General features: G+C 37.3%; 1 protein-coding gene and 1 long non-coding RNA gene across 2 annotated transcripts in view; one reads left to right on the forward strand and one right to left on the reverse strand.

The window, feature by feature from the left end:
- Positions 1 to 286: 286 nt before the first annotated feature.
- LOC139963751 (uncharacterized) overlaps positions 287 to 22,854 on the reverse strand; it is a 38,939-nt gene continuing 16,371 nt past the window's right edge. Inside the window, exons 4-8 of the mRNA XM_071964866.1 lie at positions 18,500 to 18,548; positions 7,877 to 8,026; positions 4,736 to 5,077; positions 3,668 to 3,754; positions 287 to 2,793 (exon numbers count right to left, since the gene is read on the reverse strand). Coding sequence (XP_071820967.1) covers positions 1,984 to 2,793; positions 3,668 to 3,754; positions 4,736 to 5,077; positions 7,877 to 8,026; positions 18,500 to 18,548 — 1,438 coding nt within the window. The 3' untranslated portion in view covers positions 287 to 1,983. The remainder of the gene's footprint in view (positions 2,794 to 3,667; positions 3,755 to 4,735; positions 5,078 to 7,876; positions 8,027 to 18,499; positions 18,549 to 22,854) is intronic.
- Positions 10,832 to 15,449, forward strand: LOC139963960 (uncharacterized). Its single transcript, XR_011791806.1, has 3 exons — positions 10,832 to 11,313; positions 12,126 to 12,324; positions 12,721 to 15,449. It is a non-coding gene; the product is annotated as an uncharacterized lncRNA (long non-coding RNA).

Genomic DNA, 22,854 nt, shown 5'->3' on the forward strand with positions numbered 1-22,854 from the left:
CGATCCTTGTCGTAGTTTACATCACTTTTTTAATATTTTTATTTATCATTTTCAAAGTTTGAATTTAAAATAATTCCATTCTATTAAACATTTTACAAAAATCAGTTGGAATTTGGTAAGTACAACGTATTGCATGCAGTTTTATTTTAACGGCCCCACAATTTCGTTGCTGATTCAGTAAATGACTGTATTCGTGATATCTCGGTTGTATCATTTCAAATTGCCGTGGTACGATGACGTCATCACAATAAGTTCCTACATCCCAAACGGAAATGTTATAGAACAATTTTCAAACTTAATAGCACTTTATTTACGTAAAATACATTTTATATATTGGTTTATATATATATATATATATATATATATATATATATATATATATATATATATATATAAATATATATATATATATATATATATATATATAAATATATATATATATATTTAATCTGTCTCTTAAAGAAAGTAAGTGATACATTAATATAATAAAGTTATATACAATTATGTGATCTGCGTTTTTTAATCAAGTAACTATGGTGCACACACTAAAACACTTAAATTGTCAATATTCCATCACTGACTGCTTTGTCACTTACTTATCACCCAAAGGAATGGGGGGGGGGGCGGGAATGTTTTCATTGTTTGAGTCTGGTGTCGTTCCGACTGAATTGTACAACTGACAAAGTTGAAAAGAAAGGCAGCCTCTTTGTTAATTCTATGCATGCGATTGCGTGCGTTTTGGAAATAAATTTGTAACACCCAAGGTGAAGCAACTCTGTTCTGAGACACAAATATCAGCCAATTTGACGTAGAGATGAAATACATATTACTTATAAATATAGCTACCACGGTATATTGCGTGATGAATAGACTATGTTTGGTTACGAAAACTGCTTGATGTTTCCTTAATTTGATCATATTCAATATGTCAGTTAAGTTGAGCCTTTCAACGCAAGTGCATAATGATACTTCTAAAAAGTTTCTATAAGCTGTCTTCTTAATCTGGACTTTTAATTTATAGTCATACATGATACTCAACGTTCTATTTACTCCAATAATAACGCCAAAGTCCTAAGACCTATACATGTATCTGATACCAGTTTTCGGATATAGGTCGGGTGTTTGATTGTTTGAGAATAGACCGTCAATCGCTTCATTTCGATGATCGATTTACTCCTTAAAACATCAAGATATTGCACTATCAGCCTCTTATTTATCGGCAATTGAGACCTACGTCATGGTGTTAATGTTTATAAAAGTCTTCCGATCCCATGATGCGCTGCGCATATCTTAGAAGAATTCCTCTTCGATACACTCTTGAATATTGAATGCATAGTTATATTAAAGCACTCAGTTCATACGCTTTCGGCAAGCTTAGTAGCGATTAGACATGTATGTTATTAAATGGCACTAACCACCTAGAAATATATGAGAAATACAGGTAGAAATGTATGTAGAAATCACATGTCATTCACGACGTATTGTCGATACAAGTCAAGCATTTAGCTGTAACCCGTAGTCCCGTACCCTGACATGACTAATTTACCAATTTTGGCAGAGGTATAAATCTAATTGCTTTACGTATCGTGTTTCAGCCCAGGCACGTCGAGGGTCCCAATGCAACTTGACGAAACACGGACGTGAGTATATATGATAGGAAGGCATGAAGCCAGAATTGTGTACTGTAGTGTAGGGGCCCAGACCTACTGTAGCTAGGCCTAAATAAGCCTAAACGTTAGGACCTAACTTGTAGAAGTAGTGGATCATCTAAGGCAGAGGATGTAAACATGTGCGGTTCATATGGGTTAGGGCCTTCCTGTTTGCATACATGTCCGTTAGGATAGTCGGCTTGTAAACGTCTTGCAAACGTACGCATCAAGGATGCAAGATGCACTGCGCATGTGTTAGAAATCTTTTTCGTGGCTCTCTTGAACATTCAATGACGTTGTCCTTGTCAAAGTTGTAAGATGCGCTGCGCATGTGTTAAAAGTCTTCCTCTTCGATGCTCGCTTGAATATTCAATGACGTAGCTCTTATCAGTGATGGACGCTTGTGAATTCTCCTTTTCGGTTGAGCAAAATTAAGCGTTTCCAGCTGCTGCCCTTCGGAGTTTTGGCCTCTATTAAAATTCAACTGGTTTGAGTTCTCTTCTCCAATTGTTCCTTTCTTTTGCTTTTCATCATTTGCGACCAGTTTGTCATGTATTAGGAAACTGTTCAAACTTTTGTCAATAGATTGTTGGATTCTGCCAAAAATTTGAATTATTTCATCCATGTTTACCCAAATAAGATGACCACCTACTACGATAACCAACGAAAGACCAATAGCAATAGATATACTAAAAAACTTTGACGATAACAACAACACAACTACTAATACACAGAACATACGTGTCATGGATGCGTAAGGCATTTGACCTTTGACATCTGATTCCTCGTTCAATGTCTTAGAGTCTTTTACCGTGTCTTTAGTGTTCGCAGTTATAGTATCTTCTCTGCTATTGCACATATTTAAATTACTCAACTCCCCTGCCATTTGGTGCAGTCCATTCTTTCGCCGCGGAGAGCAGCTTTTCCCATCTTCCTCCTGCTTGTGACATTGACGATTATTTACATCAGTAATGACGTCACTATTGCGTACTTCGGCAACTCCATCTCCTTCGTCTTCGATTTCAGCATGGAGGCATTTCTCTTTCACTTGTTCTTCATCTCCAATCGTCTGATTTATAACCCCGAGTATCTTTCGTAGACGAGCCTCTATTTCAATAAATGGTGGTCTTCTGGATGCCTCCAACTAATAAATAAAACAAAAGCACAACAAGATATAGGCCCCTAAATCTCAGATCATCATTTGGCTTATAAGAAAAGGAAATGGTTTGTTGAAGACTGCACTATTGTCGGAATGATTTTCAGCTTTCTAATCACGTGCTGTTGTTTTGACCGATATTGTGGGTCATACATTGGGTCCTATACACACACACACACACACACACACATATATATATATATATATATATATATATATATATATATATATATATATATATATATATATATATTTATATATATTTATATATATATATTTATATATATAATACATAACAAAAATCCACGTTTATTCCAAAAGAAAATATTATTAGAAAAAACCAGAGAAAATAAGATATGACTCATAATTGACAAATAAGGAGTAAGTTTTAGAAAACTTACTCCTTAGTTTCTAAAACTTACTCCTTATTTGTCAATTATGAGTCATATCTTATTTCTCTGGTTTTCTCTAATTATATATATATATATATATATATTGTCCGTGAAATATGTTAATAAGGAGTATACTGCATGTTTTGGACTTCCTGTGGGATATTAGGGCCCACTGTAGAAATGCTGTTGTTACCCTTTTATTGCCCTCTTACAATAGCATATGACATGACTGTTATAAAACTATGATATATGTGGTGTTACTGTAGTACAACTGTACATTTCTGTTGGATCGTGTAGTATTACCGTATAGTATAACTGTAGTATATTGCACTACCATGGTACTACTGTACTAAGACTGTAGTAAACATGTAGGCATTATTGCAATATTGTAGTAATACTTCATTATAATGTAGTGTCTCGCCCAATGATTAGGTCGATCTATCACGTATCCGCCATATCAGCGTACTCACCACGCAACAATCGTCTGCTAATTGCAACAGCGCCTCTGGACAACTTCCTGCTATCAGACGAAACGCCTCCAAATCGAGACCAAAACTCTGGCGAAAAAACAACAACATGTCTTGTAATGTTTTATTCTAAAACTGAAATAGACCATCGAATGTTTGATTCCCATGTATGGGATGTAGGCTTCAAAAAATCAAACTCGTGTTGTGCACAGGATAAGCTTTAAGCATCCTCCCCAAAAGGGGAGAGAAAGACATGATTCGAAAACAAGAGTTTATGACATCTTCTGAAAGGATACGTCTGCTTTCAGAAAGAAAAACCAATTTGCCAGGCCCAAGAATGTTTTTTTACCATCAGTTACCTGTTACAGCACCGAGTTTATATTAGGGATGGATAGATGGAATATACCCAGATGAGAAGGGGAAACGAGATGCACTCTGCATATACCCATACTATATATAGAATTGTGCGTGTACTGTCAAGTATTAGGCACGGGGTGCTGTCTCTCTCTGAACAATTGAACACTTTCCCAGTGACAGAAAAGGCAATCGAATATATCTCCTTCACACTATGTAAAGCTGTGGCCAAAAGGTATGAACTAACGCCCGTGACACGAGATTTCAGGCTCCTTTCCTATACCTCTGCCTGAATTGGAGTTTTATTCTGATTACAATATTTATCAACTAGTCCTAGCCTAGCATTTGTTTAAGTAAAACATTGTTTCACTCTTCACTGGTGGTGAATTTGACATCACGATTTAGACAAAACGGTACAACCACCTGACCTAACTTTAAAATCTTGTAAATGAAATAACTTTGTTCTCTTTTCCTTTTGGTGTCAATTGGGGGGGGGGGGGGGGTGGAAGGGGAGAAAAGGGAGAGTAATTCATACTTTGCAACTGTATCATAAACGGATGAAATGTGGTCACGATGTTTACTTAGGAGAATCTCTTCTATATTTCTTACCCCCCTCTCCACAGAAATGAAATTATTGATGACCATAGAACGTTTTTCTCTACGGGTGTAATTTGATTCCGTTTTCTTTTTTACCGAAACTATTCATCCTTTTCTTACATTTGTTCTTGGTAGTCTATCTGGGTCCGCTTCAATCCGAGCGATGATCTCACAGAGAATAATTCCGAACGAGAAGACGTCGACTTTCCTAGTGTATTCTTCACCTCTGAGCATCTCAGGGGCCATCCAGTAAGCCGTACCCACCACCGACATCCGGCGAGGGGAGTCCGTATCATCCCTGACGTCATCGGCGTCCGGTTTATCTACAAGACTCGACACGGGGTACCGTTTCGGCATCAGAGGAGAAAGCTGTGCGTCTTGCAGGCTAAGAATTCTGGCTAGTCCGAAATCTGCCACGACGACCTGGTAACCACCATCTTCTAATCTTCGAACAAGACAATTCTGAAAGAGATAGAAAGGTTCGAATAAATAACGCATACACGAATGAAATCAAAATTAGATTCTGGTACGTCTGTCTGGCTGGAATATGGACAAAGGGAAAGGGAGTTGACCAACTATATAGCTGGCGAGAGTCCCAGTGACCGGGTCATAACGTGCGTAAGTTCACCTCCGCGTGTTTACTTAACAGTAATAGAGCATCTCAGACAGTTTCAGAATTTGGAATCTATGAAAAGGACGCAATAAAGAACATATGGTGTTCGTGTTTGGAAAGAGGCAGCAGAGGGGAGAAGGGGTGTGGGATGTGGGTTGGGGGAGATGGGGTTAGAGGGGGAGATGGGGTGACAAGGGGACAGGAGATATCACAGTGACTGTGGACGCTAAATAATGGTCAAACTGTAAGATGGCAGAATATTGGCGCCATTACTGACACTCCAGTATTAGACAGCATATCTAACTCTACGTACTTTCCTCTCTTTTTTTCCTAGACAAGACACAAACTTGATGGGAATGATTTCAAGAACTATGTACCACAAGGATCCATTTTGGGTCCCCAGATGGTCACACTGAACACTGCGCCACTCGGTGACGCAATCTCAGCACATGGTGTCAATTATATGACATTCGCTGATGACACACAGTTGCACTTGATCTTGAATCGGAGTGACCGCTCAGAACCATTTTATAAACCGTGTGCAAATCAAATGAACCGTAACCAAAGCAACATTACACTGCATTTCATAGGGAAAGATCCAAAGGGGTGGGTGGGGGGGGGGGAGATGCGCGCACATTCACACAAATAAAAAATCATAATATTAAAGGGAAAACTAAAAGACGACAAGGAGAAGATGATATTTAATTCCCTGCATCACGCTGACCTAAAATAAAACCGAAATATATAAATGTCTTATTATTTTCTAGGTTTGTTTATCACTACAGAAAGAGTTCACTGTTTCTCATTGTGCGACATAACAGGCTATTTTTATCACATTCTTTGCGAAGATATTGTTAACAGCAACATGATATTTTTTGGGGGCAATGTTGAATTCTTTATAGTGTCACCGATGCCTGTCTTATTACAAATAACTGACCGGCGTAATGGAGTCGGTGCCTATATGGTTACGTCTTTTTTTTGCTATACTTAAGAAGATGATCTGATCTGCCTGGTCACAGTGGTCAAACTCTAGAGGCGTGACCATCGGATTATAAGACAAACAAATTTTGACCTGGCACATATATGCAAAACAAAACGAAAATTAAATCGGTAGATGTTTCTCACAAAGATCTTTTACATATTTGAAGAATTATTACAAGTTGGATTGTAACATATGAAATGTGTGTTGTTCATTTTTCGCCATAAACATATTGTTAATATCTGTTTTTTGTATCGAACAAATATAATTACTAACAACAAACTTTAACCTAAATGGTTATACACAAATGAGGATTGATTTTGGTATATACACGCAACATTTGGGGTACTATGTCAAATTAAAACAAAGGTGTCCTTTTTGTTGTTATTGTTTTGGTCGAGATGAAAGCATGCGTCATGTTTGTGTGATTATTTAATATACAATAAAGTACCAAAACATACAAACAAACACGGCCGTAAAGTTATGGATCGGTTAGTTGGTCTTTATAATGGACTGCTTACAGGGGCATATAGATTGGAAAGTTTTTCCCTATAATGTTAAGCTGAAAATATTTGTGGCCTTCAATTCGCGTGACAGGAGTAGTGTGTTCATATAAGTAGATATTTAAATATGTAAACATAATAGAATACAAAAAAATACTGTATACGACTGGGTGCACGGTTAATTTAAGATGATAAGTGTTTTTTTTAATGGATGAGGATAAATGGCGAACACTCTGATTTTGCGCTGTGGTTTATATTTATCCTTGAGCTAAGTGATTTCATCGATTGCCTAACCCTATTCCGGCGATGACAAAATCTTGCCAAAACTTTTCAGCAAATGTTAAAGACCAAATCAAAGGTAGGCCTTCATCACTACGATTTCAATTGTATATATATTTATTCATTTGCCTTTGTCGTTTACCTCCATTTCATTTATCAGTCTGTTCAAAGTATCTTTCGAGATCCGGCTTTAGGAATCACAAATGATTTCGAGTTGGTTAGCATCATGTTTGATCTCTAGAGTATGGCCCGCAAATATGTCACCAAAACAGAACACAGGGGGATAGGACTGTGAACCTAGAAAATGATGGGTTCTTTACTGACACTCGAGTTAGATGTAACACACATATATAACAGAAACAACACCATCAACAGCAACAACAATCTTCTCCAAGGGCGGCGGAACCGGGGGGGCACAGGGGGCACGTGCCCCCCCACTTTTCCTCAGGGTTAAAAATGTGCCCTTTTTCTACATAAAAATTGAGGTGTCTCAAGTTAACAAGAGGCCAGGGAACCAGAATGAATACTCGGGAAGGGCCGTTTCCGGCCATCTGAGGGGTTTGTAAAACCAAAAATTTTCTTGTACGCTCCGCGCCAACCGATGGTGGCGCTCCGCTCAGAATGTCGTGCATACAACTTTGGATATTGCAGTGCTAGTATGCATTTTTTCCATGAAAGGGGAGGGGGGGGGGGCGTTGATGGAGTGATGTGTATACGCGAAAAAGATAATACAATAAGAGTTATAAAGGGTACTAAGTATAAGACTACATCAGTCAAATTGAATTTCTGCAAAGTGCCCTTTGATGTCGGTGCCCCCCCAGATTAAAAGTGCTTCCGCCGCCCTTGATCTTCTCGGTATAGCTGGCATCAAGTTTTACCCAAATTACCTCAGGTTTCAAATCCCGGTGGCATATGTTCCTGGAATGTAAATAGGACATCCCTCTTGCTACGTCAGCCGCTAGTTGGATTTTCTGTTGCCACGACAACGTAATTTGTTTGTCTGCTAAGATATCTCCCAGGGTGCCTCCAGATACATACTGTGGATTGTAAGTAAAACCATTGCATTTATTGAAAATTAAAAATGAACACAAAATCAAACAGTGCATAATATATAATTCTTCATGGATGAATTATTTGAGGAAACATAAGCGAGAAAGGAAAAAACAAAAACCTTGGAGGGATGTAGAGTTACTCCTTGGTCATACATGGCTTTGACATGAAAAATATTATGTAGGTTTAAGAAACAAGTACCTGGCCTCTTCTTGCCTAAAGGCAGTTAATTTTCTCCTGTTTAGCTAGTCAATGTTGGTTTCATATTTCTTTATATTATTATTATTCATTTTTCTCTCTCTCCCTCTCCCTGTCTCTGTTTTTTTTCTTTCTTTTTTCCTTTTTCCTTTTTAGTTTGCTAAATTTGTAAATATTGAAGGAGAGTGGAATTTGATCTAAGTCATTGATAATAATTTTGAAACAGAAAAACAAAACTGTGAAAAACTGTAAGGAAAAAAAGCTAAGTGTCAACCTATTTCAATCGAGTCCCTTAAGACAGTTGCATTAAGCTTATTGTGTTATATATTTGGCAAGGAAACCGCAATGCTGTTGGCTTGTATATACGGAAAATGAACAAAAATGAAAGAAACACTGTCTTTATGATCTGTGCGTATAGCGTAATCAAAAAGTTTAGATTTGAATGTATACTGTCGGTATCTCTGATATCCTAATGAATCAAATATGAAGATATATTTGATGGGAATGTCGAATACCGTTGAACTGACACAAGATATATTGTTATAAGTATCTATTGAATGCAACATGAACCACATAAATGTTTTCTGTTTTGAAATTCCGTTTTTCCTTTCTTCTTCTTCTTATTTTCTTGGAGGGGAGGGGAGGGAGGGTGGTTTATTTTCAGCCGGTGGACAGGACTAACAGCAACGTTCGGACAAAGGCCTCAACAAAAATAGCGACAGACCAAAAACGAAAAAAGAAGAAAAAGCGACTTCATATGATTCAACTTTGATACAAAGATATGTAACGTATAGGCTGTGACGTAATTGTGACGCACGAAAAAGAGCAAACTTTTCTCAAGTTTGAGCAAGACCGTAGTATCGATGTTTTATCTATATATCTGATGAAGCAGTATCATATATTCTCGCCTACTCATGAGTCGAGATTAAGTTTCATTTTTCTGATGATGCGATTCTCGAGGTGTCGATGAATCTTCCCCGTTTTGGAAAAAACAAATCCTAAACTCGATATTGAAGTAGGCCTATATCATAGGATCAGGATATATCCTTAGCGACGTATTTACGATATATGATACGGGCAATATGTACTGTATTTATAGTTCATATATACTTGCTTGAACATTTAAAGTAAGAATCACATGATAAATGTATGAGAGTTTTATCAGGAAACCACGTGATCATAAGACGTTTCGCTAAGTTAGAGCAGTTGTCTATACTTGTTATTTGCATCGTTGTTTATATGTCGTTCCTAAACGAGCAATGAACTTGCAAGTACTGCTTCCGTATACGTCATAGTTCGGAATAAATATTAAAGTTGATGTGTCGCACAACATTTCGCCTATCAGGTAAACAAAACATTATTAACACTCTATTGAGACAATAACAGTTTTTCACGTAGATGGGGATGGGGTATGAGATGAGTGAGGTGTTATGGGTACGGTAGGGAAGTGGTAATAGGGGATATGGTAGGGAAGTGATAAAAGGGAGGTAGGGCAGGGTGAAAGGTAGGTGAGGTGGCGACGAGAGAGTTCCATGTGAACTTTTTAGCAATTGTCAAACGCCATATATTAAGCTCTCAACGCAAGGTTGTGCTAGTAAACACTTTGTGCCAGGTTTACTACAGCAGATCCCCGACTGAACCCCCCTCCCCATGACTGACGATGGGAGGTGGGTGGCCACGCCCCTACCCCCTTTTTTGGGCACCCCACAGTTCAGATACCCAAGTATGGTATAGAGCTGTGCCGAATATAACTTCTTCATCCAGAATAATTTCTCCCGTATCCTTAGGTAGTTTGGATACACATCTATGCCGTTGACTGACCATGAGCTGTTACGTTGTACACTTCCCATCCTACATTCTAATGGGTGTGTACAACTATTGGCATATATAGGCCCGTCTCAGAGGCGTAGGAAGGTATTTCTTGTTTAAGGAGGTATTGCAGGAGGTCACTAATGGAGTAGAGACATTTTTATTGCAGAGGGGGGGGGGGGGGGGTGACGGCGGCGGCTACAACGAGATTTGCAGTAGTGACATAATGATAACCAATCCCAGGGCTCTTTAACCCGTATAATTACAAGAACTCTGCATTCGTGCCTGCCTACATAGACCATGTGTTGCACCGATACATTGCGTTTATGTTACTGATTTACCACAGGTAGACCCACATACCGCTATAACAGGTAGACTCCATATAGATAACCCATCGTCATTCACATAGAGGTTAAACTATTTTTTATTTGTTTTTTATTTCAACAAATAAAAATATTATGAAAAGAGAAGTAAGTAAAGATAAATATAACGAGACAGATATAAGGGTCAAAGTTTAAGAGAATTAAATATATAAACAGATAAACATCATCAAAGCCACACAGGTATGAAGGGTAAGTATATGTACTGAGTGTTGCACCTGAATTCTTGCGTGTATATGGTACGTCATAGTTTCATCTCACTACATCTCTACGCACGTTGTAATTTCAACCTAGTTTGGCCTTTGTCAGCCCATATACAGAGTATCCCCTCTCTTATCCCAGCTATATTAGCGACCACCCATGCGAGGGGAGTCGGGGAAGGGGGAGGGAGGGAAGGGAGGATACACTGTAAACATTAGTTAGTCACGAATGGCAAAATTCTAGTCACAGTGACTAGATTTAGCTAGTCATTACCAATTCGTTAGTTGCAGACCAATTTGCATGGTCGTTCGACTAACATAAATTGGTCACATAAATTTGTACGAACTTTTTTGACACTCACTATGCATGTCATGTATGTAAGCGTGACGAGAATATTCTAGTCTTCTGTTTGTTTACTTTCTATAGCCTTCAGCTTTGACCAATGACGTCATTATTTTTATCCAATCATCGTACCGTAGAATACCGTGTGCTCAGCTGATCAGAGCTCAAAAATTAAGACGACGGCCGGCGATTACATGTATACTGTATGCACGTACGTGATACGTCGTACGTCGTACATTGCGACCATTGCCTAACTGCAGATAGAACAGGGCTATCAACAAAATAAGAAGATTCTTAATCATTTAACAAATCGCCAGAAGCAGTTTCAAAATGTCGTCAGTTAGGTAAGTTCAATCACAACTGAAATTCTAATAAATAATAATTGACACAATTGACATAATGTTCAAGGAAGGTTTGAATATCCGCGATATGTTTGGCTGGAAACTTAGTATGGGTAAAATTAACGTTAGGCCTTAGTAAGCAAAACTGTTGCTAACGCTAGGACGAAGCTAGGCTAGGTGTTTAGTCTACCTAGTGTAGCCCACATGCGCTCGTAGATGTATAGTACTATAGTAGCAGTAATACACACTTATATGACATTTATATAAATGTGTATTATTAGCTAGTATACTAGGCCTATATTCCAACGTTACGAGCGCCTGTGGTGTAGGCTAGCCTACGTCAAGTTTCTAGACACTTCGCCGACCACCCCGGTCTGCATTTCGTGCACTCTGAACTGAAGATCTTCCGCATGGAACTTACCTTCTGTTCTTGTAGGCTAAAGTACATGGTAATCATATTTTAGGTTATTTTTGCTCAAGTTGGAAGTATCTGGTGTTTAACTAAGGACAAAAACTCAGTTTCAATGCATGAAATACCCATAATGTTGTTAGCTCAGGCCATAGGCCTCAGGTTCATAGTGGCGCTATGTTAGTATCCTAGACCAAGTCTACACCAGCTGTAGCACAATGTTGTAGGGTTCTGTATCGTAAGTGGAGTGGCTGCTGAGTGCTAATACACTAGACAGAGAATGTTTTGAGTCTTATTTAGCAAATAATCCACAAAGGTATGCATTTTCTACTCCTGCATATGTGCATCAAGGGGTTTTGAGCCTACTCAGCCTATCATTAATTTTCTGTTGTTTGTTCATTTTCAGAGAAAGTTGATGTGCTAAGTCCTCAGCATTCACAGCTGTATACTTTGAATGGTTGTGGTATCAATGGACTCAACTGGTTAGATGAGGTAACAACAAATTCCAAACAACTCTGACAGCAGAAAGAGATATCCTGATACTTCCATGGGAGATAGACTGTATTAACTATAGGAACCAATGCTTGCCACCAATGGAGAATAAGGTAATTTGACTTTGTTGTTCTTTGACAAGCAACAAATTTGAATGTTTTATCACGAATTAAGCCCCCTTTCCACCTCTTGTCCCCTATACCTGTCTTTAATACATTGTAACAACCTATGCATAAACCTTTAAATGGACTGGATATGCTATTGAGGTGAACTGTGTGTCTAGATAGCATATCAGTAAGCTTTCCTTTAGACTACTGTACATACTGTTACAGTTAGGCTGTGGTTTACAAATCCCGATGATCCAGTTTTGGCAAAGAACACCTTCAATTCTATACTCTTATTCTTAGTATATAACTTAACAGTTCAGGAATTACATTGGGGTATGTCCTGTAGGTCAGTTTGGGAGGAATCAGCTGAGCTAAACAAAAGTAGTTTTCATCACATTTCAGAGCCAGAGACGAAAAAGCCCTCCCTGCTGACCCTTCTCTGGATGATGTTTCTGCAGTTATGGGTGTATGGCAAGCCAGACCAAGTGGACTGTGATCCGGATACCAATAAAACCTGCAAGAATCATATATGCACCCAGCTTGGTCAAGCTTATCAAAATTGGTGACTGGAAATGTTGTTGCAGACGTAGACCTGGTTACTGCTTACACAGTATTGCTCATATGTGTATTTACACACTGCACAGTGCATACTGAAATCTCTGAAAAGACATCTTTATGGACCAAAAATGATAATTGCATAGAATTCTGTTGTGGTTTATATTGTGACGACTATAAAAAGTATCATTTTGGTATTAACAAAAAAATTCATCTCTCACTTAAGGTGGCATACTCCTATTAGAGTCTGTATCCATCCCCTCAATTGTTCTCCTTCAGGAAAAGTGCCAAAAAGCAGCATGAGAACTTCTATTTTGACCTGTTATCAATCATGATCTAGTTTGTTTGTGGCTTGCATGGTGAAGAGCATGAATGGAAGTACATGTGGTCAGAAAATTTGGTCAATTGAGGCAATTTTAGACCCCTTTAGGCATCCCAGGAGCAGCCTAGGAAAATTGTTTACCACTGAGTGAAGAGGTTTGTTTACAAGTGACAAAAACTTCCGGCTCGAATAGCAAAAAATCTACATGATCATGATACGGAAAATTGATAGTGCCATGAAAGTCCAACTTGTCAGCTATCCGGTGATGGGTAGCGTTTAGCTAGTGAAAACTTCTATCTAGACTTAGAGACCACATTACTTTTGTGATTTAGTGTGTAAGTCAATGGGGCTTTTAATGGGCCTATGCTACCTTAAATAGGAGGAACAATCTGTGATATACAGTGCGCATTATGCAATCAGTGAAATAACCACAGTACGTAAAGACATACAGAAGTTCTGGCGGAATGGTTAGGGCACTGAACACATGATTCCATGATCGTGGGTTCATGTACCAACCTGGTCGATAGGTATGTACCTTTAATGAAGACACTTAATCTCAATTGCCTCTCTTTACTCAGGTGTAAAGGGTGTATAGGGAGGTAATTCAAAAATATAGCATTTGCACCGTTTTATGGCTGCAATGATATGGGATGTCCCCTGGGGAACATGTAGATGTAGCTCAGCATAGTGAGCATAATGTCTGATATGTGTTACCAAGGACCATAGATAGTGTTCCGTAAATACTGTGCCAATGGTGCAATATAAATGGCTAATTTACATAACATTTACAGAGTGTGGCTAGCACAAATGTTACATACTTAACCAAATGTCTTTAGGCCTTTGTTACTTTACCACAACTGTATGTCAAAAGTGAAAAAGAAAGGATATTTTTTTGTGTAATGCAAAGAGATACTTCACTTGAGTATTCATCATTGACTTATAAAAAAAACTGTGGTGAGTCATAAACCAAACTTATGACAAATAATTTCACAGCAGAAATTGTAGCATATACTACACATAATACTGCACACCGGTTATATTCAATAATGCACACCGGTCATACTACTAGTATGCTATAGTGCATGCCTAAGCCCCACATAAGTGTAGTGTATAAGGTTATTGTTTGTGTACTTGCGCACACCTTTGGGATCAAGCAAAGTTCAAATTATCAGCAAATGATGTTTGATATATCGGGCAAGTCTTTAACATGGACTTCAGTGTACTTGGAAATAATTACAATGATTTAATGAGGTTAGTGTGATTGAATGTGGGAACCTCATTTAAAATCTACCCCAAAAAATTGACCTAGAAGGTAATTGTCTACCATTCAAGACATAGCTTATGGTTTGTGATAAAGTACTTCTAGAAATGTTGTAACTATACTTTGTTAACTGTTCCACTCTAGTGTTGCTTCAAAGATAATAACATATTCAACTTGCATGTTCTGCAATAATATTGTACCATCACATCTCATGGTCAGAAACTCAGAATAATATCACTTCCAAGTTCATAAAATGACTTATATTATTCTTTTGTTTTAAATGTAGTTGTCAGATGTTGTTAGACATAGAGATTTAATCTCTGGTCAATGGTTCTCTTTTAAGCTCACTTTTTTGTTTAGCTTGTCATGGTAATATTTTTATTTATCCTAATTCGAGATGATGATTATAAGGATATTTTCTGGCCCTTTTAACAGTTAAGGTCATATAGAGCTACTCAAGGCCTTTTTATACCATTTGATTTGACGGGGTATTATTTTTATAAATAAATTATAAATAGTTATATGATATATTATTTTGTGTATATTAAATATATGTTATGTATATTTAAATTTAAATATTAATTAAGATAATTTATTTGGCTAAAGTTCTATTTTTATATTTGAGCTGTGTACTCGCAAACTTTCCCTTTATCTGTCTGTCCACATCTTTTCCATGCTGCTATTTGATGAAACTGATGGAGCCCATAATGATGCATGATCTAATTGTTTGAAAACTGTTGAACACTGCCAACTTAGGAGCGTTTCAAAGTAACCCCATGAGTAGTCTCAAGATGTTTTATCGGAGAAGATTTTGACAATTTTGTAAAGATAAGTTTTCCCAATTGTCCAATAAATATATATTTTAGTTTTAAATGTTCTTAAACCTTTAGTGTTTGTTACTGTTCTTTATGAGATGAATTTTAAATGGAATGCTTATTTGTCACATTTTGCATTAATACTGAATGTTAATAAAAATTACCATGAAACTTATAATGTGTGTCACTATCTCATTTCTTAACTAAAAAGTACTTAATCTTAAACTAGTCTTGTGACCTAAATAAGTAGTCACAGTTGCATTGACTTATATTTTTGGTCACTGGACTAAGCTTTGGTCGATAGAGGCATCGTAGTAGGACTAATTTTAATTAGTCAGAAAACTCGATTTAATTAGTCACAAAACTAATGTTATATAGTCAAATGACTAGAAGAAACTGGTCGATAGAGGCATCGTTGTGACTAATTTTTTTTAGTCATATTGACTAACTATTGTTTACAGTGTAGGTGAGACTCAGACCCGGCAAAAACTAGGTTTCTGACGAGACCGCACAATTCTGCAACAAACGCAAGTGTCCACACCACCTCTCCGCTCTTCTGTACAGCAAAACATGTTAGGCTAACCCTTTCTACATTTGTTGTACTTCCTTAGTTATGATGTTCGTAAACGACCGATTTGGTAATCATGGAGCGATTTCACTTTCAACGAGGAGTAAAATGCTGGAGGAATAATTGGAGGCGAAAGAAGGAGGAAAAAGCTGGCAGAGTTTGTTCCTCAGAGGAGTTTATTCCTCAGAGGTAATACTACGTAACTTTGGCGAAATGGGCCGTATGCGTAATTTTCAGCTATATACGCAAGCGATGTGATCAACATTTCAGTATAGCGTAAATCAACCAACGTTAGACATGAACGAAAACAACGTATAGGAATAAATAAAAAATGAACAAAGATTAAATATACGACTGTAGTTCGCTGTACCGAGCCCCCCGCCCCCCCCCCCCATTCCCCGCCCATATTGGATCTGCCGGAGATATCATGAAGACATTGCATGAAATGCAACAAGTGGAACGGCAATGTGAACTCTGACTGCAATATACCGAGGCAGATAATTCTCATTTATAAGAGGCCGTGTATGTCAAATGTAACCTACCGTAGTACGTGGTTGCACAATAAAGAATACCTTGCGGATATACGCTTTGCATATGCCTATATCACAGTAATCAGCATTATCATTAGCCATTCTTTATCGCCAACTCGTCTCGACTGTTCTCTTTAGATTGATGAAATTGATGAAGTTTAATTCCAATTATATAACCAACTGAGGCCAAATCGGGTCTTAGTTTCCTTTTTTTTTTATTCTTGAGCAAATACTGCAATATTTGCGTTAATTCGTAATAAAAATATAAAAGATATTTTTATGTTATCGCATATTATCAGTTTCAATTTATTCACTTATGAAAACACAATGTCTCTGTCGTTGCTATGGGGATGATTTTGGAACATGTATAGAAGCAAACTATAAAATGAACCGCGGCAATAGCCACAATTCACTAAGGAGTCATAAAAAATGCCATTAATTTGAAATTTGCCATTTCAGACTAGTGATTACAGATGATATGCTAAAACCAGAGAGCCTGACTGACATTAAACATGCGTTAGTGCCATCTTTATGCATATAAAGCCTATATAAACGGTTAATGAGTCTTAGGATGTTGGACGTTTATTGAGCTTCATTGTGCACGAACAGATGAACAGAGCTCCTGTTCATCTCTCATGCGTAACAAACTATATTGCGTAGTCATTTTGTGTTTGGTCGCGAATGAACGGTTGACTCGAGTTGTTAATTATGCTTCACTTCCGAGTTAAATAGGATTCCACAATTTGATTCTTCGTGTATATTATGGTCATGCCTTAGACATGCGTAGATGGTATGCTATTAACTGATTATTTTGTGTTTTTGTCATGCAGTTCCAATGACATTTATTATATAGGACTGTCGAAAATCCAAGGAGAAAAACTGATACGATTCAAATTTGGTATATATGATCAATAACTTACTCTACGATCTCTGCAACTTTCTCTATCCACTTCAAACACACGGTTACTGTAGTAGATCTTAACAAACTGTACTTGCAAGCAAAGCATTACTTTTTTCTTTAACATTTTACAAATAAATGCAACTGAAAGTATAGTTGTAACTTGCAACGGTGCTTGCTAACTTAACATTTCAAGCGAAGTATGTCTTCCATGACACAAAATATTTTGTGACAATTTCCATTCGGTGAAAAACATTCCACTAATTAGCCTTAGAATATAGGCATACATGCCTATAGGCACGCAAAATACTGTGCCTATACCTTGCGTTGCCATGGTGTCATGATGTTGTAAGTTTTCATTAAGAAAAAATCAAACATGTTTTATATCACAAGTGAATTATAGAAACATATTTATGAAAGCTGAAGCAGTCATGAGGTGTGCCGTGATAATGAATAGCTAAAAATATGAGTTATTCATACAATTAACATATCCAAGATCATGAGCTTGGTTATAACAGTGCAAACTCTCATATATGTAACTACATGGTTAAAACTTAAAGACTTAAAATTGTATTCAGAAAACCGCTGCTTTCAGATGTTATTTTTTGTCGTTAAAGGAGAAGTAACATTTATAATACTTTCTGTCCACCGCCGGAAGGAGGGTGCCTGTGATCTCTACACATCACCATTCACAACGTTAATCAGTGGCAATCACCGAACAGGCAACAACACTGTGTACGTGGAGGCCGTACATCTTTATCCTTATTATACCTGGCTTACCTTCTATCAAATTGATCATTCGCAATATACGAATCCGTGTGTTTAAAATATGAATATTATTATCAGCTTGCGAAATATTCAAATCTTAATCTAAGAATAGAAACAGATCTGTCTTTATCTGTTTATATCTCATTCTTCGATAACCACAAAAAAACATGATCAGAGAGACCAACGTCATTGCTTCATCATCTTCAAGATAAATGAAAATGTTTAATTGATAGTTTGATGGAAATGATGTTTTCATTACTCCAGTGGAGAAAGAATTTGAGATAACTAAAAAAAGAACATTTGAAATATTAATCATTTAGTTCCTATTGATATACCTATACACCGCAATTTAATGGGTGTACAGCACTGTCAAGAGCTCAAAATAACTACGAATTACACAAATGATATACTTCATTATTTTAATTTTGGAATTTTTACTTTCTAATAAGACAGAAAAAACTGACCTCCAATAGTGGATGGATGTGGCCATCTTTCACGCATGCGCCTCGATATCTAAAGAAGGATCAAGAAAACACGAGGAAAAAATCGTTACCCTTCAAAGAGAACCAAAGAAGGGGAGAGGTTGAGAGGGGGCGGCAGGGGGGAGAGAGGAATAAAATACGTTTGCCCCTCGGAGTGAAAAGGCTCCCCACACCACCACCCGCGGAGCTGGGACATGTCCTAATTGAACGAATGACCACATTACAGATAACAAAGGTGGTCACTATATTGTTAATTGATCCGGAGTAGGAGGTGAGGGGTACATGGGGTTAAATGTACGAGACTCGTGTTGGTACAGTGGCTCTCCCTCGCTTTCCCCTTCACGGGAAAATTTTCAAAAAAAAAAATTATGCTCTTTCTAGGATTTGTCGGCAATTTGTGGCTTCGCTGTCCACAAACTGTGACAAGAAAAGAAGTCTTCCATTGGCTGAAGATTTAATTATGTCATCAGATAAGATGCATATATTATACCAAAGAGTAAAGTACACGAAAACTGCCGTTTTCTCATTTAAGCACTATAAACCTTTAACTATATATAATCTATGAATTAATAGATATATTTCTATATTCATTTTTTTGCACCCTGTCTGAAAAGTTTAATTTAGATCTTGTTTATAAATACTCCGATGATCTTATATTTCATTACTATTTACAGGTGCGTCATTCTCAGTATTATATATATATATATATATACGCATATACGTATGCATGACGAGGCAGGTCAACCTCGGTAAATGACGATGACGTAATTGCTCGCCTTCGACAACCCTAAACATCTGCAAAGGTGTTCCATGTATAACTACATCTACAATGTCAGAGAGAGAGTAATTTCCTTTTTAATTTCTGTTTCACGTATGTGTTTTTGTTGTTGTTATTGTTGTTTGGAGAAAAAGAACCAAAAAAAAAATTCTCTTCGTTCACATGTTTCCTGATACAAGACGTATTTCCGGTATGGCAGTGAAGGTCACTGAAATGTCACGCTTAATTTAAATTAACTATGATCTATGGTTCACACGTTTAATTACTTAGAAAACCCGACAATGCAATTAGATTGCATATATATATATAGTGACAGATCGCGTGGTATATTTTTAATTTTGGACTTTTTCAAAGTGTTGTCAAAATGGTCACGGAAGAGTAAGAATATATTTATAAACCATTCACGCATTCATTGTTACCATGGTTTCTAACACTAATCAATGCGTAAATATATAATGTGGTATTAATTTTGATAACATTGGACGAAGACGGAGATAAACAAGTATATAAACAACAACAAAGAATCAGTCATCCGTAATGTTATTCAATTCTCTGTTTACGATGTCATTCAGAAACCACAAGCTTAGTCCTGGCCACTCCCTTACTAAGAAGAAAGGTTTTCAGGGATTGACTTCTGCTAATTATCATAAAGAACTGACTGAAACAAATTAGAAGTCACAACATGAAAACAAAATTATCCAGCTAAAGTGATTTTAAGGTTTTAACACTTCCCCCTTGCTGACTTCAAATGAACTTTGACCTTTACAAAGAATTACTGGGCTCTTGTACTCATTATAGGAAAGTCACATGCCAATATGACATCTGATGAAACTGCATATCTTGATGTCATTTTTAAAATGTCCAGATTGTATAACCTCTGCTGAACCCAAAATGACCTGTACCCTCCACCAAAAACAATAGGGTTCGTGTACTCATTATAGAGAATGTCATAGCCATATATACCACCACTGCATTTTGCTATCTAGAAATATAGTATTAACATAGTGTCCAAGTTTTGACACCTGTTGCCCTTAAATGAACTCTGACCACATCAAATTGTGTCATAGGCTCTCATACCATGCATATATGATCTCCTCTCATGTTATGGTTCTGGAGATATAGCACTTTTGATATATTTACAATTTGCCCTCTGTTGACCTCAAATGACCTTTGACCTCCACTACAATGAATAGGGTTTGCTGAACTAGTACAGGAAATTCACTTGCCAAATATAAGAAGTGCATAGGCGACCTTCCTTGAGATATCATGTTTACAAGATTTTCACTCTTTCTTTCCCCCTCTGTTGACCTCAAATGACCTTTGGTATTCATCTAAAACACTCCAGATCGTCTTCTCACCAACGGCAAGCTTCGCTATTGTATCCATTTTAAACCCTTGTACGTTCAATATTTGAATTAAAAAAAAAAAAAATAGGGGTTCAAAGTTCCGCGAGGTTATTCATCAATTTGGAGGAAATTCCATTTCGAAACTGATACATCTTACATAGTATTTTATCAACTGGTTATAAACAACTGATTGGTATCTATATAAATATATATATATACAAAGAATTTTGAATTTCCCTTTTCGGCCGCAACCGCAGCCGAAAATAAATAATGACACTATTTATACGGATCTATGGTGTAAATGAATAGTGTGTAATTCAAACCATATATTGGCATACACGCTGTTCTCTGTAGCAGAACAAGAAGGATAGTCACACCGAACGCATAACAAGCTCCAAAAACCCCGAAATTATATATAGGCATATATACAGTGTAGGATGGCACGGAAGGAAATTGTAAGGGGTAATTGTTTTTATATGTAGGTGCTATGTATATAGAATAGGAAAGATCTACTTTCGCGCTGATCTTTAAAGGTCGTCTGCGTTCCTTCATTACACATATATAGTTTATCATGCTGATTGATCTTGATGGCAAATTTTCAAAGGATTGACCAGAAGTTCCATGACCTTCCACATAATTTCGTATGATTTATATCGTTACTAATGATCGAAATTGCTTTAATTGCTGGTTGAATATAAAATATTAATTAAATGTTAAACATGAGTGACAATGATTTGATATTCTAGCATGCATATTTGAGCATATTATGAGCACGGTTAGGCCGATAATGTTAAAGATACAGCATAGGCCTATTTGGAATGGTTCTTAGGCACGTACAATGAAATACGTATATAGAGGTACCACGTGTGTAATGTGAAGACATTGTTTGTATGAATGAATGAATCGTTCTTTTCTCGAAGTGTAAGGTAATATAATTTATGATAACATGTGTGTATATAAGAATCTGCCGTGTCCATTGGAGACGGAAAAAAACAATTGACGTAAACGTTTATACGTCTAATCAAAGGCATTTAACCTTACGAATGTAACACAGTGTATACGTGGAAGCCGTATTCTTCGTGAAGCAGATTTTTCCGCGGTCAGGAAGAGTACCGGAGCGCCAATATTCTTTAGGATTAGCAATTGTGTACGAATAAAATAGAAAATGCGCGCACAGTGGGGTGGGTAGTCAGGGCCATCTATATAGAGTTACACGTGCGATTAAAAGATAAGTAGGTGAAGGGATACGTGATTGAACAATCAAAGCTTAACATTATGTAAAAATTGGAGTGGTGCATGTGTTGCTTATCTATTCTGCTTCAAACGCAGTATATTTAAGACCATTTTTAGACGTTTATCAAAGATACGTGCGCACATTCTTCCAAAGGTGACAATACCGTAACTCGTGCATGGTTTACTTAGCATGATTTCAGTGTATATACACAGAATACTATAGGCGGTACCAGAAATGTAATTGAATGTGCATAGCAACACGCATGCGCACTGCTATACTTTATAATCTAACATAATATATACATGAAGAATCATAATCTGCAGTGTATGCATTAGTAAGTTAGTTTCAAACTGACTTCAGCCAAATTGCATCACCTACCAGGAAATGAAAGGGAAATGTTAGTACAAGTTATTCTTGGCAAAGAGACAGGACCTAACGTATATAACTACAAAAGGAATCACATGTACACGACTTGTACACAGTGTTTCTAAGAACCAATCCTGGGTGAAATGTAAACGGGATTCAACATTATGGAGGCGACTATACAAGTCCTTGTTTTATATGTGATTGGCAAGTTTGAACGGCACTGGACTAGTGTTGATACACATAGTGGGCTGTAACTTGAGTAGGGGGGGGGGGGGTGAGAGGCTGCTCCTTATTGCCCGTTTCTGCTATAGGCTATCTACGCCGGCCCCGATGTTGTAACCCATGTATCGTAACCAATGTTGTAAAGCGGTCATATTTCTTATCACATCAACACATCTCCAATATTTAGATGAGCATAATCTATATAGGCCTGCATGAACCCAGGACAGATGGGACCATTTACAAGTAACCCCCTCCCACCCCACCCACCCCACCGTTTCCCCTTCCTCGTGATTCACATGCTGGCATGAATTAGCTGCCCTTATTCCGCTGAGGAGAGATATATTTTACTTGTATTCATTGATTCATTTCATTGAGGACGTTAAATTTTTAA

This window comes from Apostichopus japonicus, chromosome 22, assembly GCF_037975245.1.
Source record: "Apostichopus japonicus isolate 1M-3 chromosome 22, ASM3797524v1, whole genome shotgun sequence".
Classification (NCBI taxonomy): domain Eukaryota; kingdom Metazoa; phylum Echinodermata; class Holothuroidea; order Aspidochirotida; family Stichopodidae; genus Apostichopus; species Apostichopus japonicus.